This window comes from Pelmatolapia mariae, linkage group LG4, assembly GCF_036321145.2.
Source record: "Pelmatolapia mariae isolate MD_Pm_ZW linkage group LG4, Pm_UMD_F_2, whole genome shotgun sequence".
Taxonomy (NCBI): Eukaryota; Metazoa; Chordata; class Actinopteri; order Cichliformes; family Cichlidae; genus Pelmatolapia; species Pelmatolapia mariae.
The window spans coordinates 35,169,843-35,194,340 of NC_086230.1; the positions used below are offsets into that span (position 1 = coordinate 35,169,843).

At 45.3% G+C, this 24,498-nt stretch overlaps 2 protein-coding genes across 2 annotated transcripts; one reads left to right on the forward strand and one right to left on the reverse strand.

The window, feature by feature from the left end:
* Positions 1-231: 231 nt before the first annotated feature.
* On the forward strand, positions 232-5,864 carry si:dkeyp-113d7.1 (uncharacterized protein LOC407709 homolog). Its single transcript, XM_063472576.1, has 2 exons — positions 232-852; positions 4,537-5,864. Exons 1-2 carry the CDS (start codon positions 379-381, stop codon positions 5,659-5,661), a joined length of 1,599 nt encoding a protein of 532 aa, XP_063328646.1. The 5' UTR covers positions 232-378; the 3' UTR covers positions 5,662-5,864.
* Positions 5,865-9,629: 3,765 nt separating this feature from the next.
* Positions 9,630-15,906, reverse strand: LOC134625647 (keratin, type I cytoskeletal 50 kDa-like). Its single transcript, XM_065470485.1, has 8 exons — positions 15,481-15,906; positions 14,614-14,696; positions 13,861-14,017; positions 13,616-13,777; positions 13,411-13,536; positions 10,741-10,815; positions 10,510-10,655; positions 9,630-9,929 (listed from the first exon to the last, which is right to left on the reverse strand). Exons 1-8 carry the CDS (start codon positions 15,904-15,906, stop codon positions 9,857-9,859), a joined length of 1,248 nt encoding a protein of 415 aa, XP_065326557.1. The 3' UTR covers positions 9,630-9,856.
* Positions 15,907-24,498: the final 8,592 nt, after the last annotated feature.

The window sequence follows — 24,498 nt, forward strand, 5'->3', positions numbered from 1 at the left end:
AGAATATGCTTGCATACCTGGCTTTCATGCTCAGAGGTGCTGCAGTGTTGGGGGTTTCCTCATGTTTCGTCGCCGAAGACTCTGATTGGCTTTAGCTGCTGTTGTCATGGTAATCAACTCCTCTGTCTTCTCTCTACAGGCTCGTGATGGTCAGCCATACATGCTGACATCTGGCTGATCTTCCACTACGTCATCGTTTTCCAGAGGACGCTCTCAGGGACCCCCCCCCCCCCCCCCCCCCAGCCCCTCCTCCTGTGAGGGCCAGCAGACTTCACCAGCAGGAGGGGAGTGGAGGAGGAGGACGACTTTTACCAACCTCAGCGATACCTCAGGTGTTGAAACGGAGCAGGTGAGGAGGATTAGCTCCACCCCCTCACCATGACAGACTTGGAGAGTGAGTGCCTGAGCCTGGGCCTGTCCCCCGAATGCGGCTCGCCTCCCCTGCCGCTGGACTCCTCCCTGCAGGTGGACTGCGGCGCCGGGCCCATCGGCTCAACCCCGACGCCCACTCTGGCCCTCCTCTCCTCCGACTGTCCCACGCCCACGCTCAGTTCACTGGCGGCGGAGATCGCAGAGCCGCTGGTGATGCTGCCGTGCGTGAAGAGCGAGCCGGAGGACGGTGACCTGGAGCCCATCAGGACCGTGGACCTGTCAGAGATCCAGCCGCTGTCCACCGCCGAGCTGGGCCAGGACCAGATCAAGATGGAGATCAGTGGCCTCGACTACATCAAGTCTGAGCATCACGGTCACCACGGCAACCACCACCTGGGGCCGTTTCACCACAGTGACGTAACAGAGCTGGACTACAAGTCGCACTACGAGCCGAGCTCAGTGTTCGACTACATCTCCCAGGTAAAACACCAGAGGCCGGCAGCTGAGAGCGACGACGCTGTTATTGTGTTATTACCGTTATTATCATTCGTGCTTTTTCAAAGTATCTTCATACATTGGGTATAAATAAAGTTTTTCATATTCTGTGAATAAAAAGCGCCCACCAGAGTCTGTTTAAAATTCTGCTGATGTAACAGAAACCCTGAGGTTGTTTATCCTGTCAGAGAGCAGCGTAAAAGGCTCAGTCCAACTCAGACGCCATCAACGCCAGGCTGTTCGTTTCATTATTTACTTCTGTTGTGTTTGAAAGGTCTGAATATATTATATAAAGATGTGGCGTGTGTTTTGTTGTTGGTGGTATCTTTGTAGAAGTTTTGCGATCCATCCCAGGCACGCTGTGAGTGTGCGTCCACTTCATGTTGTTAGTGCGCTGGACGCTCTCACCTTTGTGTACATCTGAGGTGATGTTGGGCGCTTCACGATTGCAGCTGCTGCCTTGTTTTCCTCGTCCTTCGTGCGGCTGTTATGCTGCAGGTTGTCATGTTTTGTCGGATGGTCCAATCAGTTAGGCTCTTTGCGAGTGCTTCACCTTCCGCTGTGGCTTTTGGTCGTGTCCTGTTTGTTTATCTGACTTTAATCTGGTGTGCAGGGGACAGCTGTGATTGGCTCATGTAGGGAGAATGAACTGTCACTATTGGTTGATCGTGTTTAATTAAGTGCGGGGAGACAAAATCACGGCGGAGATTAAAATTCAGTAAATTTGCAACCCTGAAAATTTTACCAAAGCAGGAGGAGCCCAGGGGTCAGCTCAGAGCTCAGGTGTGTGGTTGGCAGGTAACTCGTCGCACACCTGAGGGTCAGAGGAGTGTGAGGAGGCCCTGTGAGTAAACCAAAGCATACAGAGGTTATTAAAAGTGGTAAGAGCAACACAACGAAGTGATAACTGTGACTTGAATAACTGAGTTTAATTTTTGCCATATTTGAGAAGTCGTAGTGTTTTTAGACGTGCTCTCCCTTTATGAGACTCTGGACCTGATCTGATGACAGCTGTACTAAGAGAAGCTCCTGGTGATGATGTTCACAGAACTCTGGTGTTTTCTACGAACAAAGATTTATCCCCAAAGTTGAAACCTGTTAGGAGATCAGAGCATTTTGGAGATGACCTGGAGTCAGAGCTGTTTGTATATGAAGGAAAAGGCCTCAGTGCTTCCTTTATGACAGGGATGGGGGGACTCCAGGCCTCGAGGGCCGGTGTCCTCGATCCAACACAGCTGATTTAAATCTCCTGAAGTTGTAATGAACTAATCATGTGATTCAGGTGTGTTGACCCAGGGTGTGATCTAAAACCTGCAGGACACCGGCCCTCGAGGCCTGGAGTTCCCCACCCCTGCTTCATGAGATCCTTTAGTGTAGTAAACACTTGAGGGTCCATTTATGAAAGGAGATATTTCCATCGCATAATTCATAGCAACGCTGTCAGACTGACTGAAATGCTCGATAACATCAGGCTGTAAACATCACGCTGACTGAACGACTCTGAACTCAGCGTGGGAAAGCACTACACAATTAATGATAATCTGGATTTATATTATCTGACTTTTTACTACAACCCTCATTCACAAACACTCTTTCCTGTGCCTAATCGCCTTGTCTAACATTCCCACTCTCGCACTCTGGGTTCAGTATCTTGCCCGAGGGCACTTCAGTCCACTGACCTTCTGATTGGTTGTCTCCCTACCAATCAGAAGGCTGTGGCTCATGGTCAAAGTGCATAATAGGTTCTCTGCAGTTTAGTAGTGTCTGCTGTTGTGTTGCTGTCTTTCATGATTGTCGTGACTTTTCTCTTTTGTGAGTCGGGTCAGCGATGGAGGAAATCTTAGATAACCCAAAATATGAAGTGGCTTCCCTCCGCTGGTGTCCTTCACTGTGTTCATGATGATGTTTTTATGTTGAAGGTTCCTTCTTCGTGTAGATGGTTCCGGAGATGGAGGGAGCTGAGGTTTTACCAAACTGTCGGCAACAGCCCACACGCTCATTTCCACTCTGTGTTCAGTCACAGAGGCTTCATAGGACGCTGGTGTGGAGTCTTTGGCTCAAATATTTTACTGTAATGAGCAGCAGTGATGAAGCAGCGGTGCCTCACTGTGAACGACGCTCGTGTCGTCACCGTGTTCGTCCTGAGCCTGTTGTTAGACGAAGCTGGGAGTCGTCGCTGCGAGGAGCTTCTCCTCATCATCAGGCTCACGACTGCAAATCCTTTTAAAGCAAACACCTGAGCTGATCCCACGCCTGTTTATCTCATTTAAACAGCTCAGAGGGACAAACCACGCACTGCATCATTCTGAACACTTATTTGAATATGAAGCAGAGCCTGAGCTTTAGGCCTGAGGCTAGCCATCAGTTTAGTAATCGAGTATTCTATTGATTAATCGAGTAACTGGATACTTTTCTTTGAAAATGCAGTGTTATCTATAAAAAACATTTCATTTTGTATTTATCTGCTATATTTCTTTTAAAGAAAACATCTTAGTAAGAAACTACAAGTACAGTGATGTTAAAATAAGATACATGCCTTAGTTTTGGCTGTGTGTGTGTGTGTGTGTGTGAGCCTTTAAAGACGCACATGGTGGCTGCAATGAAGAAAGTCGAGCGTGTCGGCATTCTCGCTATCGAAGCAAAAACTGTTAGTTTGAATAATCGAGTTATTTGATGAATCGTGGTGAGGATGCTGCTTCATTGTCTGAGGTCTGAAAGCAGATCAGGGCTGAAACTCTCAGACAGCCTTTAATGGAGGTCGGTCACACAAGACTCTCTCAGCGCGTTTTTATCACAGCCATGTGAAATTTGTCCTTTTAAACAGCTGAATTCACAATAAAGTCATTCTCACACTGTGTGGGCCACGCCTCTGTGAACTCAGGTGTTTTTAAGCCTGATTGGCACAGGCGTATAAAATCCAGTACCTGCAAACTGGAAGTGCACAAAGAGCCGTCCATGGAGGTATCTCAGGCCCGCGATGGATGATGTGAACGTCCCACAGACACTGACGTCTTGCAGAAAGTCTTCCCAGATCTAGTGGGGGTTCATAAAAGCTGCAGGTCTGTGTGGACAGAAAGGGTGTGATTGAATCCCCGTTAATGCTGTCTAGTACTGACAGTGATGCTTCCTCTGTAGTCTTTTATCATGCAGTTTACTGTAGAGTCAGTTGAGCAATAGCAACAAAGAGCAGAGAAATGCAAAGATTTGTGTCTGAGAACAGAGCGCAGACACGCAGCAGTGTGAAAACAGCAGAATAGCATCAAACATGAGTGCATGAACATCTGCTTTATCAGCAGCTGAAGGTCACATTTCTTGTCTTCCTTGAGGTTTTGTCACTGAGAGCAGACCAGAAATCAGAGGCTGATTTGCTGTTCTTTATCATTTAGCCTGGAGAAATGGTTTGTTGCTTTATAAGAAATCATCACTGACTGAAGAAAATAAGAACAACCCCAGGTTTCTCTTCAGCACTGTAGGCAGGCTGACAAACAGTCAGAGCTCTGTTGAGCCAACCATCCCTTTAACGTTAACTAGTAATGACTTCATGAACTTCTTCACTAATAAAATGTTGGTCAGCAGACCTGATGTGCTCGATGCTGAGAGAAGTCTCAGTGTGAAATGCTAACGTGCTCAAGTTGAGCAGATGTGACTGCAGCTGTTTTCTTGTTGCAGGTCACTGACACTCTGGAGTACATCAAGTCGGACCACCACGTGGACCTACAGTGTTACTACACCGCCGAGCTGAGCGCGCTCAAGTCGGAGTACCCCGAGACCAACGCCATGTCCGCCCACCTGCAGCACAACGGCCTCGAGTCCATCCACATGGCCGAGCTGCGCACGGAGCTCAACAAGCTCCGCCCCGACTCCCTGCTCTTGGACGGGATCGGCAAACCAGACGCTGAGTTCGGAGGGGGGGCACTGTACGAGCTGCAGCCCGCACACGTGGGGAAGTCCTCCACGGAGGCGATGATGGCGGCAGGAAGGGCAGGAGGGAGTCTGGTGGTCACGACTAAAACGCAGAGCCCGACGGTGAGGAAACCTCGCAACATGCAGGGTGAAAAACCATTCTCCTGCACGCAGTGCGGGAAAAACTTCAGCACGCTGGGAAACCTGAAAACGCACCAGCGCATACACACGGGCGAGCGGCCATACACCTGCTCACAGTGCGGCAAGAGCTTCGGCCAGGCGGGCAACCTCAAGCGGCATCAGCTCATCCACACGGGCCAGAAACCGTACGTCTGCGCCCACTGCCCCAAAGGCTTCACCAAAGCCGACGACCTGCGCTCACACCAGCGGCTGCACACCGGCGAGCGCCCGTTCATCTGCACCACCTGCGGCAAGAGCTTCAGCCAGTCCAAGGAGCTGAAGGCGCACCACCTGAGCCACACGGGCGAGCGTCCGTACTGCTGCCAGCACTGCGGCAAGAGCTTCACCAAGGAGACGAGCTACCGCAACCACATCCAGATCCACACCGGCGAGAAGCCCTTCACCTGCTCGCAGTGCGGAAAGACTTTCAGCAACTCGGGCGTCTTAAAAACCCACGAGAAGATCCACACGGGCGAGCGGCCGTTCGGCTGCACGCAGTGCGGGAAGAGCTTCGGCCGTCTCGGCCACCTGAAGGCGCACCAGCAGATCCACACGGGCGAGCGGCCGTACGCCTGCCCCCAGTGCGGGAAGACTTTCAGCCAGTCGGGCCACCTCAAAGCACACGAGCAGATCCACAAGCGAGAGCGAGCGGACACGGCGAGCACCAGCAGTGACGGCGGCAGCAGTGCCGTGGGCAGTGACAGTAGCTAACTGCAAACCCTTTAACCTCCGGAAAAACAAAGTATTATTCCTTTTTTTAAAAAAATACGATATATAAAGCTTTTCCTCATGAGTTTTTCTTACATTTTCATACCTTTTGTGCTCTTTTTGCATTTTATCTGTGGGCAGGGCGGACTGACGCATTTGCTCTTATGCAAGTGTCTTTGTGTGCGTACACGTTATATACCGTGTGTCTGGGGGGCGGGCGGGTGGGTGGGGCTGTAGATAATCTTTAAACTGGACTGACTGTAGAGTACCAGGACTTATTTTTGGAGACCTTAACAAGCACAAATACTTAAGAGACCAACAGTTTGAGTACTTCATTTTTCTATTTCCTGTTTTTTACTGACTCAGACCAGCAGTTCCTGACAGACCGTGACCCCGTTTACCGAAAACTGCACACTCACGGCACTGACACGCCACGCCATCTCGGTACGCTCTAAAGGAACATGAAAGGGTCCAAAATCCCAGCCTTCCATTCTACAGCGCACTAGAATCGGGCTTCGTAGTCCAGTCGCTCTGTGGAGTCGCTGATAACTGATGGAAGCTTTATCCTTCCTCTGTAACATAAATCTATGTGACCCAAACAATATCGGCTGCAGTTCTGATTCATTCAGGTTTCTCTGAAATATCTCACGAGTCTGCTGCGCTCTCCACCGTCCCTGCAAAGAGATCAGCCTGGAGAAATAGTTTGTTGCTTTATAAGAAAGCCCTCCACAAAGCCAGAACATCTTACTATTCGTCACTGATTGAAGAAAATAAGAACAACCCCAGGTTTCTCTTCAGCACTGTAGGCAGGCTGACAAACAGTCAGAGCTCTACTGAGCCAACCATCCCTTTAACGTTAACTAGTAATGACTTCATGAACTTCTTCACAAATAAAACTTTAATCATTAGAGAAAAAATGACCAATAATCATCCCACAGATGTAATATTATCTACAGCTACTTTTAGTACCATTGATGTTAAGTTAGACTCTTTTTCTCCAATCGATCTTTCTGAGTTAACTTCAATAATTACTTCCTCCAAACCATCAACGTGTCTTTTAGACCCCATTCCTACAAAACTGCTCAAAGAAGTCCTGCTATTAATTAATTCTTCAATCTTAAATATGATCAACCTATCTCTAATAATCAGCTATGTACCACAGGCCTTCAAGCTGGTTGTAGCTAAACCTTTACTTAAAAAGCATCTCTAGACCCAGCAGTCTTAGCTAATTATAGGCCAATCTCCAACCTTCCTTTCATATCAAACATCCTTGAAAGAGTAGTTGTCAAACAGCTAACAGATCATCTGCAGAGGAATGGCTTATTTGAAGAGTTTCAGTCAGGTTTCAGAGCTCAGCACACCCATATGGAAAAGAAATAGTAAAAACTTATATGATTTACTCATGAAAGTGGCCACTTTCTCATTACTTTCATATATTGTTTTAGTAAGTATCCAAAACATACAAGTTTCATTATATAATTTTTCAAGGGATCTTATATCTGTTTTCACTCTTGTATGCTTTTCATACAAGTTTCACACAAGACAGATACAAACTTTATAAGATTTATATATATCTTTTCCATATGGGCAGAAACAGCTTTAGTGAAGGTTACAAATGATCTTCTTATGGCCTCTGACAGTGGACTCATCTCTGTGCTTGTCCTGCTAGACCTCAGTGCAGCGTTCCATACTGTCGACCATAATATCCTGTTAGAGTGATTAGAGCACGCTGTAGGTATTACAGGTACTGCACTGCAGTGGTTTGTATCATATCTATCTAATAGACTCCAATTTGTGCATGTAAATGGAGAGTCCTCTTCACACACTGAGGTCAATTATGGAGTTCCACAGGGTTCAGTGCTAGGACCAATTCTGTTTACATTATACATGCTTCCCTTAGGCAGTATCATTAGAAGACATAGCATACATTTAGAGATCTGGATGGCCCCTAACTTTCTGCTTCTTAATTCAGATCAAACTGAGGTTATTGTACTCGGCCCTGAAAATCTTAGAAATATGGTATCTAACCAGATTCTTACTCTGGATGGCATTACCTTGGCCTCCAGTAACACTGTGAGGAACCTTGGAGTCATTTTGACCAGGACATGTCCTTCAATGCACATATTAAACACATATGTAAGACTGCTTTCTTCCATTTGTGCAACATCTCTAAAATTAGAAATATAGAAGCTGATCACAAACTTAGTTACTGATCAGAGCTCAGATTAAAGAAAGAAATGTGTGTTTACGTTATTCCAGGAATCAGATTGATGATGGTCGACTGTTTTCCTAGTTTTCCCCTCCTATTTTTTTTTTTTTTTTTTTTACAGGAACTGTAACTTTTTACAGTGTTGCTGGAATGGTTTGGTCTACACTAGGCTTTTATTTTGAAACTCGGTGGAATCTCTGTGCCTATTCTGTCCAGCCGGGGGGATTGTTAGTTTTTTGTGGGTTTTTTTTTTTTTTTTGTTTTGTTTTTCCTTTCTCTCATGCTTGTCAGCCGGCAGTGACTTGAACGCGTGGCGTTCACTGACAGCAGAGCGATCAGCGATCCCGCTCATGGAAAGGGAAGCTCACTGTTCTTCCAGTTTTGATTTTCCTCATTGATTCTCGAGGGTAACCCTGTGGGCGATAAACGGGTGTAGTGGGTCATGAGGTTGAGCCACAGCTGCAACATGAAGCCCCTAACAGAGCCTTCAGTATTCTCATAAGTGTACGACGTTCATGTCTGCGAGCTCGCGTGAATCTGACCTTGGACCGACTCTGCTACAGCGTTGTAGTTTTTATGTGAAAAGAAGAAACGTCGCATTTCTCGGTGAACGGGGTCTGACCTCTTCAGGTTCGTCCATTTGTGTTTTTGGCAGTCAAAGTACTTAAACTCAGGTGAGAGTACTTCCTGCCAGTTTACTAGTATTTTACTTGCAGGTGTGGGTACTCGCAGGATGTGGATGTACTGTTAAACTCTTTGATCTTTTCCACGTTTTTATTGAGCAGTATTGATTGATCGGGACACGGCAGGCGTCTTTTTGTTGCTGATGATAATCACGTGACCGTTTATTATTATTATTATTATTATTTTTTAATAATTTGTTAAAGTCAGTTTTTAGCGTTGTTGGGCTCCAGAGGACCAAAATTCATCATCAGCACAAAGGAGCCCAACCCCCCCTCCCCTCCCGTCTAGATCGCTCACTGTGTACAAATCTATTGATTATGTAATTCCTACAAAATAAAATGTAATAAAAGTTAAAAAAAGAGAAACAGAAGGTGGAGGCAATTGAGCATCTTGTACTGGAAGAAAGTTAATAAAGAAACTAATGATACATGTTGCAGTTTCCGTCTGTTTCTGCTGGAATGTGTCGGCTTGTTTTCAGAAACAGGAAGTCTGCCGTCCTCACAGAGTCATGAAGGGGGGGGTTTATCTATAGAGACCAAACAGGTTGTATGGAAACATGTTTGTTTTTGCTCAAAAGCTTTAACATGAGAGTCTATGGGGACTGACTCACTGCTGCCTCTGCTGGACACCAGAGGAACTGCAGGTAGGAGCTGCTGCTGTTCGGTCTCTAACGCCGAAACATGTCCAGCAAAAATGTTGAGAACTAGTTTTCGAAACATCCTACAGGTATCCACCTTCTCAGAGTAAGAGCTGTGATTGTGAATAATAAGCTGGAGTAGTTTGGGACCTTTAATTTTCAAAGTTTTTAGAATTCATCTTACTGTGATCGATTTCTTTAACAGCTGATGCAAAGATGTATCCGTTTTGAATTTCAGTTCATGAAGCAGAAGAAACAGTTGCTATGAGGTGAAAAGGATGTGAAGGTGTGTTTTAAAAATACTTTTTACTGCCTTTGGTTGATATTTGAGAATAAAGCCGTTTCGTTTGAGTAACGCGGAAGTTTGTGAGCACAGACATTAACTTCAGACACTTTTTGGGTTTTGTTGCGTTTTATTTGTTGAAGCGGCACACAGAAGACCTGCAGGCACAGCAGTAAATTTTCACCAGCATAAGCCAAGAAAAGGCTTCCCCTCACAAACCCTCCATCTTTAGACCGGCTGTGGTTTCCTGTGAAGCAGGAAACTGGTGTGATGTGAAGGTGAGAAGCGATCTTCAGGTGGAGGTGTGCGCTCGCCCAGCATGCAGGAAGGTGAAGAAAGGTGGAGATCCGACTCCAACCCCGGGCAGACAGACACGTGATTGGCCTCAGATGGTTTCCTCCACAACCTTTGTGATGACTGTTTTGGTTGTGGTGGAGGTAGAGGAGGAGAGCGAAGATCTGCGTGGGAAATGAGACAAAGCTGGTCAGAGATGCTCGTCTGAAAAGCAGAACCCGCTCACACGTTTACAGGTAGGTGCTGTAGTGCAATTCCCGAGTTTCCAACATCAGTTGACCAAAATGAGCTGAAGCCGAAACATCTACAAACTGAAGTAAAAACGAGTGCCAGACCATGCTTTTGTGTAATGCCAGTTTGCACCACAAGAGGGCACAAAGAGGCAGTGCAACTTTCTGTGACCAGCACGAGAGGAAGAGGAACATGAATGTGAGTTTGGACACTGTCAGGCTCCTTAGATAAACACTCTTTTTCTTCAAAGCTAACGAGGAGCTTTAATTCTGCATATTCAGAAAACTTTGTGGTGAACAGTTTACATTTTACAGAGGGGAATTACACAATGTACCATTAAAGGTACATTCATCAGGACTTTCCAGATTGAACTGATGTTAGCAGCCGATGGTAACACTAAAACTAAGGATATTTCCTCTGTATATTTTAGTTTTCCAAGTAACCTCTGTAAGGAGAAGGAGGAGAGAGCAGGGGCCACAGAGAGCTGAGGCCGTCCTGGTGAGCTCTTCTTACCCGCCTCCCTCTCCGTCGAGCAGCCTCCTGTACTCGGCGATCTCCAGCTCTAGTCTGGTCTTGATGTCCAGGAGAATCTGGTACTCCTGTCCCTGCCTCTCCAGGTCTGCTCTGAGCTGCACCAGCTGCTCCTCCAGACTGCTCACCTGCACAGGTGAACCCGGTGTGAGTGTAAAAGCTGAAAGCAGCTGACGGAACATTTGGATGCGACCCCATGAGAGCAGGACTCACCCTCATCTGGAATCCTTCCATCTTCATGCCGTAGCTGCTCTGGACTTCGGCGAGTTGGGCTTCAAGGGACATTTTCTGTAAAAACACGAGCAGGTCAGAGACAGAACCTCTACCTGTGGATGAGGTCGTGACATTGGGCTACATTTCAGCCACCTCTCTGCGACTCAGGCTTTTAGGAATCAGAGAAAACGAGGCCACGATGTGAAGATGTAACTGAACCAGCCTGATGTTACTCCCCAGGGAGGATTTTCTAAAACCCAGAACTTAGTACTCTCACAATTCCTGTTCTTTGACTTTGTCCTTTGACATTTTGAATGAGGACCCCTCTGTGCCCTCTTCTAGCTCCCTCTGTCCAGCAGCCTCTGGCACTAACATTAGAGAGATTAGTGGCTGCTGTATTCTTGTTTATTTTCAGGGATCAGAACTGACCCCGAGCTGGTTTTCCTCTGGCTAATGTTAGCTAACAGTATGTTACCTGCTCATATGGATCAGCTGGAAGCTAGCTAACACTACAAAACCCTGTAAAGGTGTCCTTTGTTACCCCCTCTTCTTTTGTTCTCGAACATAAACTTATGAATTTTGAAGCTTTGATGAGTGTTAAAGATGTTTGCTAACAAGCAGCTAAATCAAACTTCATCATGGAAAACTTAGCGGTGGTGATTTTGAGGTCATGTGACTGTGGTGTATTTAGGTTGCATTAGCATGTTACTTTTTGCACTTGTGCTTCAAAATCTGAAAATTAACACTGATTTACCGTATTTTTCGGACCATAAGATGCACCAGATTATAAGGCGCATTAAGTGAAACAAAACAGTCAGATAAGTCCAACTATACTCAACTCATTCTTCTTGCTTCCTCCACTTCTGTATGATTGATTGTTAATGTTGAATTCTCTCACAGCTGCTCTATTTCCATGTTGTTGCAGTATATTAACCTCCTAGGACCTGGCGTCCACATATGTGGACATCTCATTTTTGGCCAAAATACTAAATTTTGCTCTACAAGGGCCTGATATCCACTTTTGAGGACATTATACTGCCTCTGTTTTATCAAAAATTTTCTGTCTTCATTTATGTTGGAAGTGATAACAGAGCTGTACGTTTGACTTTTTCAGTCATCTCTCAGTCAGAACATGCTATATCATGCTTAGGTGGAAACAGTGTTGGGTAAGTTACTTTAAAAAAGTAATTAATTACTAATTACTAATTACTTAGTCAATATTGTATTTAAAATACTTATCTAATTACTGTGTCAGAAAAGTAACTTAATTACTAAATAAGTAATTTAACTAAATACTTCTTAAAATCCCTATAAACCTTGAGTGGACAAACAATAGAAATTAAACTCTTTAAATAATAAATAATTTTTTTTAAAGACGGAGACTCTACAGTACGCAGCGGTAGCATGTCTTCCACAATGTAGCCTGCAAACATTTTTTAAGCTCACCTTCAGACGCTTTCTGTGCTGCTGAAGTAAAATCAAGTTTTGCCTGCTTAGCAGGAGTTGCCGCGGTGTTATCCATGGATGATGAACAAGGATCCCTCAGAAGTGTTCGTCTATGCTGTGTCAGGCGCTTCAGTAGATTACTCGCGCTATTAACAGCAGTCGATAGTTTTTTCTCACCAGGACATAGCTTACATATTACTGTAATGTTCTTGTCTGCTTGTTTCAGAAAAGTGAAGAGACGGGAATATGTCCACTTCATAAAACAGCCACACGCTTCAGCCGAGTCCGAAATCTTCCGCTGTAGAATACAACTATGCAGCAAACTGGCGCAAAATGACGTGCAGCTGCACTACAGCGATGTTAAAGCGGCAGAGTTTACTTCTACGTTTAGAAGATAAATTAATGAAATTAAGTAATGATATTCAGCGAGTTTAATTATTTTACAATGTAACGCAAGTACATTGTAAGTAACTGTAATTAAAATACTTAAAAATGAACAGTAATTAGTTACTCTACTTTTTCAGTGGAAAAGTAATTTAATTACAGTAACGCGTTACACCAAACACTGGGTGGAAACTAGCGAGCTAACTTCCTGCTAACTTCTAACTCTGTTAAATGTAATAACTTCTGTTTTCATGGATGCCTGGATGTTAAACTTCACAGTTACACCTGGTAAAGCAGCAACGCTGATCATTTTATTAAAGATGAAAGACAGTTTTTAGACAGTTTTTAACTCTCAGTGATGCTGCAGTGTTCGTTTGACTTTGGGACCTGAAACGGACGGAGTTTTGGACCCAGATTACTCTGCGAGGCTCCTGACTAAGGGAGCTGTAATGCTCCGACAATCCGGCTTTGGATTGTGCGGCTTCGTAGCTTAGCAAAGTTGTACTAAAACATTTTTTGACAGATTTTTCAGCACTGTCTACCACATAAAATTGTTTCGAGGTCAGTAAACACAACCAGAATTCATACATAAGGTGCACTGGATTATAAGGCGCACTGCTGATTTTTGAGAAAATTAAAGGATTTTAAGTGCGCCTTAAACTGCCGAAAATACGGTAAGTAAACCCTCAGAGGGATGGAGTTCCTCAGGGCTCGATGCTTGGACCACTGATATTCAAGCTCATCATTAACTGTTTGACATTTTTAATAAGTTGCTCTCATTAGATAAAGTTATTATTAAAAATGTATTGATGTAATTATGAGTTAAACGGTTCGTCTCACCATGCTGAGCTGAGACTGGAGCTCAATCTCCAGAGCCTGAAGCTGACTCTTCACTTCCTTCACTTCCACGGTTGATGTCTTCAGTGTCATTTCTGTGGCTGCCACCTCCTTGGTGAGGACCTCCGACTGAAAGAAGAAGAAGAGGAAGTAGTGAACAAAAACAAGCTGTTGCAGGTTTCTGTTGAATAGCAGAAAGCTGACGTACCTTGGCCTGGAACCAGCCCTCTGCGTCTTTGAGTGCTTTGGCGGCGACGGTTTCGTAGTGCTCTCTGATCTCCTCCATGACTTTGTTGAGGTCCTGCTGAGGAGCAGCGTCCACCTCCACATTCACCTGACCGCTCATCTGAGAGCGCATGGACACCAGGTCCTAAAGGACAGGGAGGCGGGGCTAAGGATACCAGTATGGGCACTTGCATGTTTTAACATTGCGTGTGAGACGGATCTGCTTACCTCCTCGTGGTTCTTCTTCATGCTTGCCAGATCGTCCTTCAGGGCTTCGATCTGCATGTTCAGGTCAGTCTTGGCCACGTCCACCTCTCCCAACAACGCCTTCAGCCCGGCGATGTCGGCCTCGACCGACTGACGCATCCCCAGCTCGTTCTCGTACCTGTTAAAGTTAAAGACACAGAAAATAATGGGTTAGTTCTGATGAATAAAATCCAAACAACAATTCTGTGAATAACTTTTATCAGCATTTGGTGTTTGTGCTGATTTCGAGACAAAAACCAGAACTCTATTCATCACTATTTTTTTCTTTTAGTAATCTTGAGGCTTGTTTCTACGGATTAAACAGTTAAATGTTCAAATAAACTTTAATAAAGAGAAGTGAATCTTAGACTTTCTGAGAAACAGCTGCTAAAATCATCTTTAAATTCTAACAAATGAGCTCCAATGAGTTCTCATGTTTATCTAATCTGTATACCAAGTCTAATTTTTGCTCTTGCTGGATGGTGTTTGGGGGATTTTTCTGGAGGAGAGAAAATCAAAAAATCAGACTGAGTTTGTCTGTTCTTGATGTTTTTCTACCAGCAGACAGCAGAGGGGGCTGAAGAGAGGCAATATCACAGTAGGGAGGTTTTCACTGTCAGGACGTCTATTTCAGAGCACCATTTTTCTGTCAGAAGAAAACAGCAGCAAGAAAGTACAAAGAACACAGAAAGAGAAATAAAAGGTAAATAAAAGGGAAAAAAAGGAGCCACTGACTTCAACCTGAAGTCGTCTGATGCGAGCCGGGCGTTGTCGATGCTCAACATGACGGTACCTTTGGCGATGATGGCATCCTGGATCTGAAAACCAGCACAGAGCCACAAAAAAAAGGGGAAATCAATCAATGGTAGATTATCAATAATGCTAATCAGATGATGCCATTCAGTAAAGAAGGGTTAATAAATCAAACATTACAGAGAATAACAACAAAGCCAATCAGATCTCCTCACGCCGTAACACGCCCATCAGTCGCAGCAGCTGCTTTTATGTGAAAAACCAAAGCTCGTGTTTCCTGTTGGAGCTAAACGAAGACCAAAAACAAGTGACTGGTTTACAGGTGACATCAGTCTTGGAGGACGTGGCTGCTTCACCCGGAGCACTCTCACACAGGTGTGGTTCACCTCAGATTTCCATCCACTCACTGGGAGCCTCCCACCAGATTACTAACACTTCTCTTCTTTTCTTTCCAGCCTCTTGGCCCTCTTCTCTATGGAAGTCAAAAGCTGCTGTAATTACAAAGATTTTCTATTCTTTCTCAAAATCACCAGAAGGTTTGAGTGCTTTTTTTTTTAAATTGTAAAAGTATGAATGAAACACCAGCAGTGCAAACATCTGTCTGGACTGCACTGTGAGTGGATTTGTTAAAAAAATAAATAAATCAAATGTAGGTTTTCTCCAACTTTAAATATGAGTATTAAAGGCACAACAAAACATTGTTCACTTGAGCTTCCATGCAATTTCAAACTTTATTTTCATGTCTTTTCATAAAACATTATGTGATTTCATAAATGTAAACTTTAAAATGTGGACCAATAGGAGCGGAGACCCCTGAACTCCATCTCCCGTGCTGCCCCGTTTCCTCACCTTGGCATGCAGCTCGGCGATGGTGGTGTAGAAGGCGCTGTAGTCCCTGGCGGCCGGGCCAGCCTTCGTCTCCACGAACTGCTTGATCTTCAGCTCCAGCTCGCCGTTGGCCTTCTCCAGCGACGCCACTTTGGCGAGATAGTTGGCGAGACGGTCGTTGAGGTTCTGCATGGTGAACTTCTCGTTGCCGATGACGCTGTCGTCCATCCCTGCTCCTCCGCCAAAGCCACCCCCAAATCCTCCACCTGCAGCAAAGCCTGCACCAAATCCTCCACCTGCACCTGCAGCAAATCCTCCACCTCCACCTGCACTGAAAGCTGCACCAGCTCCTCCACCGAGGCCGCCACCAGCGCCAGCGGCGAAGGTTCTCCCGGCCTGTGAGACCCTGATACTACCGCCTCCTCCAGCAACACTGTACGAGCTCATGCTTTTGGATGAACGGCTGCTGCCAAAGCCTCCGCCGATGGAGCTTCGTGAGAGCATCATGGTAGCCATAGTGATGGAGCAGAAAAGAGGAGGTGCTTGTCAGTCTGTCTTCTCCAGTGGAAGGAGCAGGAGAGAAGTGAGGAGAGAGTGAGGAGGTCGCTGCTTTTAAAGCTTCTCAGGTGGGCTGAACTGCACGTACAGGGGCAGGGTTAGGGTGGAAGGATCGGGGTGCAGGGTTAGGGGGGAGGATCGGGGAGGGCAGGGTTAGGGGGGAGGATCGGGGAGGGCAGGGTTAGAGGGGAGGGCCGCGGTCCACAATGTCCTACCTCCAGTTTGAATTCTTTTCTCCGACTTCATTCGGCACTTTTGCACACCATGACATATATTTAAACACATATTTTTGTCCTTTTATATTTTTATGTGTATTCATGTTTATATTTATACCTATAGCTCAATATTTATCTATTGATATCTCTGTTTCTACACTTCATTTTATATGAATGCTTGGCGTTTGTTGTATGTGTGCTGCTGTGACCGCTCAGTGTCCCTCTGGGATTAATAAAGTCTCTCTGATTTTGATTCATGAGACACAAACGGGAGAGATGTTCTCCGTGTGAGGCACGGCAGAGCTCAGAGGCTTCATGTTTCCATGTTATCTGTCTGAACACGACAGCAGCTGAGACCAAATCTTCGTCCTGACCCGGCTGCTCTGACAGATCCTCAGCTGCACATTCCTCCATTATTAACTTCTCCTCTCGTTGTTTGAGGGGAATTTCTGCTTCTTTCTCGTTACACTCGTTACATCCACTGACATCCACTAGAAGCTCCAGCAGTGAGTCAGTCCTATAGACTCTCATTTTAAAACCTTCCAGCAGAATTAATTCATATTCATTTCATCCATTTTCTTCTGCTTCTCCGGGGTCGAGTCGTGGGGACAGGAAGACAGGACAAGGACAACTATATGCTTTAGCAAAAAGGAAAGTTTGAAGCCTAATCTTAAAAGTAGAGATAGTGTCTGTCTCCTGAATCCAAACTGGAAGCTGGTTCCACAGAAGAGGGGCCTGAAAACTGAAGGCTCTGCCTCCCATTCTACTTTTAAATACTCTAGGAACAACAAGTAAGCCTGCAGTGTGAGAGCGAAGTGCTCTAATAGGGTGATATGGTACTACAAGGTCATTAAGATAAGATGGGGCCTGATTATTTAAGACCTTGTATGTGAGGAGCAGGATTTTGAATTCTGGATTTAACAGGAAGCCAATGAAGGGAAGCCAATACAGGAGAAACCGGCTCTCTCTTTCTAGTCCCTGTCAGGACTCTTGCTGCAGCATTTTGGATTAACTGAAGGCTTTTCAGGGAGTTTTTAGGACATCCTGATAATAATGAATTACAGTAGTCCAGCCTGGAAGTAATAAATGCATGAACTAGTTTTTCAGCTTCAAAGCTGTCGTCGAGTCTTTATTGAAGTAAACACAGCTGGGTTGAAATGGGCGTGTGTGGAAAAGCATTTTACGCATAAAAACATGGTTTAGAGGAAAACATGCAGAGTGCATTAATAAGTTCATGTTTTCACCACTTTACAGTCACATCTGCAGAAACACATCAGATTCTGTTTTTCAAAGGTATGAAGGTGTGACTACATCGGTGCCTCTGGCCTGCGTGCTATAACTTTATATAACATGAAGTGAATATCGTGTTCCATCACTCAGCACAAAGAGTCTTCAGTTTGATGATGGCAGCAGCTGGAATGCCCTCTGGCACCCAGCGCTCATCTTTCACCTGTCAGCGTCCTATTTAAGGTGCTCACTGTGGGAAAACGCCCCCGGCTTAGCGTCTGTTTGTAGGATCGTCATGGAGAGCAGCATCTTAGTGACTCTCTTTTGTCACAAAGAAACGCTCTTTGTTGTATAAACTCTGTGTGAAGTTAACCTCTGCAGCCCAGCCTCCACCTCACAGCAAGCAACATATACACTCAGCACTTTAAATCAAGTACACCTGTGCAGGTGAGTGCAATCCAGCAGCTCAGCCATAAATTCAGCTTTAATGGAGTCTGTTAGAGAGGAGATTATCACACATCAGGTTCCAGTGGCGTGGCAGTGGGGCCCTCAATGCACAGGTCAGCTCCAACACAGGACCATTCAGTACCCACAAATATAATAATAATAATTAGTTCATTTTCTGTGGAGGTCACCAAAAGCAGCCAAACAAACTAGAAAGAAATAAAACTTGTTTAGAACTTTAAATCAATTAAAACAGGACTTCCGGTGAAGATGTTTGGCTAGAAGACGTGCTTTCACAGTGCTCCCGCCCCCACCTGTATTTATTACAGTGTAATGCGCGCTATTGTCTATATTTTTATCTAAACTACTGACTGAGAGTTTTGGGAATACACAACAGCACTAAATACGCTTTTTGGACAACAAGTAATGTCGAACAGACAAAGATACAGACTCGAAAGACGACGGCCGCCATGACGAACAGTGCTAGCCAAACTGACATGCTAGTAGCAGTGGGCGACCAGCCCTCGCCCCCGGTGGACACCGCAGCTCTCATCCGTGAGGTGACTAATAGCATCAGTGAGGTAATTGAACAAAAACTGTCTACACTGTCTGGGACACTGGAGAAAATTTCATCCTCGCTGGAAAACGTCTCCAAACGCGTCACGGAGGCAGAGCAGAGAATCTCAGATGAGGAAGACGGGGTGACTGACCTCGCGGGAAGACTGGCTCAAGCTGAGAAGATTAAGATCATGGCAAAAAGCTTGGATGATTTAGAGAACCGCAGCAGGCGCGACAACATCCGCATTATTAATCTGAAAGAAGGCGCGGAGGGTGAGAGTCCTATTCAGTTTGTTGAAGCCTGGCTGCCTGCTACGCTCGGGCTGGGGAACAGCTCCACGGGTAAAGCCCGCATTAAAACTGACTGTGCACACCGGGGCCTCGGCCCGCGGGGTGCTCACCCCAGGCCGGTGATTATTAAGCTCCACAACTCCAGAGACAAACCGCGGATCATGGCAGCAGTGAGAGCTTCACTACGACGGACAGCAGATCTTTATACACCAGGATTTTTCCTACGCGATTGATTGATTTGATTCGACTAAAGATGCACAAAGTTTCATCAATGCGCTGGATTAAAAGACAACTGATACTTGTCCTGTACAAACTGTGGTACTGTTGGATTTAACTTAGAACATGACATTGGTTCAGCACGCCATAGGACGCCTAAGTCCACTGTGTTTAATGCAGCCTGAGGGAAAAGAGACCGTTTAAAGGGAAAATAGAGATTTGTTCATTGTTTGTACCTAAAGTGGCCTCAGGGCCAATATCTAGTATACAGTACTAAGTGTTTACTCAGTCTTTCATTTTGTTTCACAACTGACAGTAACCCGATTTTATTCAGGTTTGGGAAGCGGGGGTAGTTTTTTTTTTTTTCTCTTTTCTCCCGTGGAGTGAAACTTCTTTTGGCTACACTGGTCTTGTAATACCACCCAGTGGGTGACTTTTTCGTTTTCGTTTTGTTTGTTTTGTTTGTTTTGTTTTGTTTTTTTTGTTTCTGGTTTGTGATATTTTGACGTTTATCCTAATTCCTATATTCTTATGCAGTTTGTTGTGTGTAAAGGTTCCTTTGCCATTCGTTTACGATGGTTTTGTTCATGTCAGCACGGCCAGTCCAGCCCATGGGTTAAATCTTCTACAGTGTGTTTATTATGATGGGTCTTTTTGTCCAGTGACTGACAACTTTTACAATGAGCAACATTAAAATTATAACTCTCAATGTCAAGGGAATTAATCACGTTATTAAGAGACGCAAAATATTTTCCTCACTCAAAAAAGACAGAGTTCAGATTGCATTACTGCAAGAGACTCACCTCACAGATTCTGAACACTTAAACATCAAGCATGATTGGGTGGGACAAATGTACTATTCCTCTTTTAACTCTGAAAGTAGAGGCGCTGCAATATTGATCCATAAAAATCTACCGTTCACTCTAAATACTATTGTAAGGGACACGGACGGACGATTTATTCTGATTACTGGGCTTTTATATGGGGAACAAATTCTATTAGAAGTGTTTATGCACCAAATACTTTTGATAGATTGTTTTATTCAGAAACCTCCTCTGTGTGTCCGAATCACGTAATAATTGGTTAGGATTTTAACTGTGGTTTGAGTCCTGACACTGATTATAATCCACCAAAATCTCAACCACCTTCAAAAATGGCAAAGGCTACAATGGACTTCTGCTCAGATCTTGGTCTTTTCGATGCCTGGAGAGTTTGTAATCCACATGTGAAAGACATTTTTCTCACGCCCCCGTTTTTCTTTTTCCAGAATTGATTACATGTTTGTTTGTAGATCTGTCCTTGACAGAACTCGGGGTTGTTTGATCAGCACATGCGCTCTCTCAGACCACTCATCAGTCTCAATGGAGTTATTACCACCTTATTATGATCCTTTGTCTAGACACTGGTGGCTAAACCCAGCTCTCCTTAGTGACCCTGAATTTGTAAAATATTTAAGATCAGTGGGAACTTTTTCTTTCTACAAATGACTTACTGGGGGTTAGTGCTTCTACTCTATGGGAGGCGTGTAAGGCATTTCTCAGGGGCTCTATTATCTCTTTCACCTCAGCGAAAAAGAAGAGCAACTTAGCCAAACAGTTAGTACTTGAACGCAACATTACTAACTTGGAGAGGGAGTTTAAGAAATCCTCGTCTGTTTCTGTGCTTAAAAAACTGGATGCAGCCAGATCAGCCCTGGACCAGCTACTAACTCAGAAAGCAGAAACTGCAATATTTTATGCAAAGCATAGATTATTTGAATCGGGCAACAAACCTGGACGCTTACTTGCCCGGCTTGCCCAGGGGAAAAAGGGCTCTTATGCAATACCCTCTCTAAAAGATAAGAAAGGCGTTTTACAATTCGAGGCTAAACTTACCAGCAAAATAATGAAAGAGTTCTATCAGGACTTATATTCCCCTGAGTGTCAAAATACTGTAGACGCTAGGAAATTGTTTCTTGATAATGTTAATCTCCCTATACTATCAGAGGAAAGTCGATTAGATCTTTGCAGTCCTATTAGGGCACAGGACATCTTAGATGCAATCAAATCCTTACAGAGTGGAAAAGCTCCAGGCCCCGATGGGTTTGGGCCAGAGTTTTATAAAAAAAATGGCTAAACACATGGTGGGTCCTTTATTAAAAATGTATGTGGAATCTCTTGAGAGGGGCACACTTCCACCCACCTTAAACCTTGCCCATATATCCCTGATCTTAAAGAAGGATAAACCTGCAGATCTGTGTACATCTTATAGACCTGTAAGTTTACTCGGTGTAGATTGCAAGATTCTGTCCAAAATTTTATCTAGACGATTGGAGGAGGTTCTACCAGTTCTTTTTTTTTTTTTTTTTTTTGCCTGTTCCATTTGGTTCTTTAGCCGTCAGAACTGTTGTCTGAAGGTCAACAAGGATACCCAATGGATTTACTCTACCAAGTGGATCATCATGGCCTTGCCGTATTTCAGTTGTTACAGACGGGACAGACATGACTGGGGGATAGGAAAGGGAGAAAGAAAGATGAAGGAAAAGAAAAACAGAGGGGAAGAGGGACAGTGAGAAAGGACACTTAAAAAAATCTCCTGGATCACCTGTTGAGAGAAAAAGAAGAGAAAACAAGCAAAAAAAACAAACAAAACAGAGCAACATACTAAACACAACACCATCGCATTAATCTAGCTAAGTGTAAACAGCAGTAAATACTAAATATTGAATGTTGTTGTGCAGCACACAGGACTGACAGCGCACAATGTGCTTTGAGGTAGCAGCCAAGAAAGGTGTAGTTTATGTCTACGAACAGTGAACACCCGTGTGCACACCTGTGTGGATCAGCGCGGTTGTATTCAAAGGTTTCCCCATGTAACGGTCTGCTAGAGGGTGTAGAGGGCCATAGCCCCGTCCTCCAGGGCATGAAGCAGGTATGGAGGAGATCCAGGCCCCAGACATCCAGATGCCCCAGTGTGCGAGAGCCCAAGGAGTACCACCGGAGGGGCATCTGTGCCACCCTCCTGGGAAGGGCTGAGGAGAGCCCCAGACGAGGGGTCACCCAGCAGCCACGGAGCAGAAGCCAGAGGGGGCTGCACTGGCGTGCCCGCTGGCTCTGCCGGCAGCCAGCTGTGCCAGAGTGAACCGAGCCGCAGGACCAGAGGCCGGAGGCCCGAGGGCCCCCTACGCCCCGGAAGAGGCCTGACCGAGCGACAGGCGCCAGGCCCCGCCAAGTAGCCATCGGGAGTGAGCTGGTACATACCTGAGCGCCCAGCCCCGGACACCAAGAACCACCAATGCACCAACCCCTGAGGGCATCAGTGGACACTGTACACACAATCACTTTCCCCAAACATACTCTATACCCCGGTTCCAGGTACCCTCGCCCCCAGAGGGGGAAACGGCACCTAGACCCAGGAGATGTTACCCTTTCCCCCGGGGTGGAGGCAAGCAGACTGCCCTGGCTCCGCAGCAGCAGGGAGGCCCCACATCCCAGATCCCAATCGGAAGGCCAACACCTCCGCCCAGCCCCCCCGCCCTGATGGCCAGCAGAGAACAGGGGTGTGTGAAGGCCCCAAACCTCCCTCCTCCCGCTCATGTGTAGTGTTGCTGCGTGTTGTTCTAAAGTGCATTTAAAACACAGGAGGGCATGGTGCTGCTGCCAGAGAGCAGCAGGTGTTAGCACGGCCCCTCCCAAGAACCCTCAATGTCTACATGGATTTAAAATTGAGAGGTGGGCACCGGCGCCAGAGGTGGGGTTGAATACACAGACCCTACTTGTGTGGGTGGGTGTGGTGGAGCGGGAAGAGGGAGGCAGTCGGGGATGGGGAGGAAAAGAAGGGAGGGGCTTCTTGCCCCTCCCTGGGGCCAGCTTCCCGGCTGACCCCAGTAGCGTTTGATTGGGTGGAGTGGGAGTATCTATTTGATGTATTGGACAGATTTGGTTTGGGATCTGAATCTATTGTGTGGGGCCCCGGCTGCAAGGGTATTGGTTAACGGCTCGGTCTCAGATGTTTTCCCACTGGGTAGAGGAACGCATCAGGGACGCCCCCTTTCTCCTCTACTGTTTGCACTTGCATTGGAGCCACTGGCAGAGGCTGTAAGAACTGACCCTGAGATCTGTGGGGTAACCTTGTTGAACACTGAATACAGAATTTCCCTTTACGCGGATGACGTGTTGCTCTTTGTCACTAAGCCAGAAACATCTATTCCTGCACTGACACATATCATTAATCGATTTGGCCTTTTTTCAGGGTATAAAATAAATTATGATAAATCTGAAGCTTTGCCACTGGGTGATGGGGGGAGGTGGGACACTGCTCCTAATTTTCCTTTCAGGTGGTCGACCACAGGTTTTACATATTTAGGTATCAGAGTGTCCGCAGACACAACAGAGTTGTACAAGTTGAACTTTAAACCAATTGTGGCCTCAATCAAGAATGACCTCAGAAGGTGGTTTGACCCCCCCCCCCCCCATCTTGGATGGGTAGAATAAGTTTAATCAAAATGAATGTTTTACCCAGAATATTATGTCCCATACAAATGTTGCCTCTCAGGATCAACAGAAAAACATTCTCAGAGATTGAGGGATATCTTTCTAAATGTATATGGCATGGGAAGAAATCTAGACTAAAGATACAGATTTTACAACTGCCTACAGATGAGGGGGGCAGGCACTTCCTAACCTTTTATATTATTACTGGGCTTGCCACGCACAAATAATCTCAGGGTGGTTACAATCCTTTCTATACCCAGGCGAGCCACCAGTAGATACTTGGTGCTGTGACCCTCTTTCGCCTCTTAGTCTTTTATCTATTGATCTGGCTGACCTTCCTCTTGGTGTCAGAAATCATTTCATTTTGTTGCCTACACTTAAGGTTTGGCATAATATTGCTGCCCACGTCAGAAGAAGAGGTTTCTCTAGTGCACTGCAGCCTCTAATTAGGAATAAAGCTTAAAGGTATTGGCATTAGTATATTTGATGATTGGCGTTCTAAAAATATAAGATTTATTTGCGATCTGTTTGAAAGGGGTAGTTTTATGGCTTTTAATCAAATTCAAATTAAATATAATTCACCACAGAAACACTTCTTTGGGTTCCTGCAAGTAAGGCATTTTGTAAATTCCCTTAAATTTCCAGCCAATCAGCCTGTTTTGAATCCTATTGAAGGCTTTCTTCTTAAATTTAAGGAGGAAATAATCAAAAAAAGAAATTTATCTCTTTTTGTTATGGGAAATTATTGTCTTTGAATTTTGTAACCACTGATAAGGCCAGGGTTCGGTGGGAAACCGACCTCGAAGTTCAGCTTAGTGCAGAAGGATGGTCCCAAACTTTTAGATCTGCCAAGAAATTGTTTTCCTGTAACCGACTCCAGGAAAGCCGTTACAGAATCGTACACAGACTGCAGCGTACGCCAGAGTTTCTAAATAAAATTCATCCTCAGATTTCTCCTCTTTGTTTAAAGTGCAATACGGATGTGGGGACCTACTACCATTGCATATGGCCATGTCCTTTAATTACCAGATTTTGGGAAAAATATTGCTACAGAGCTT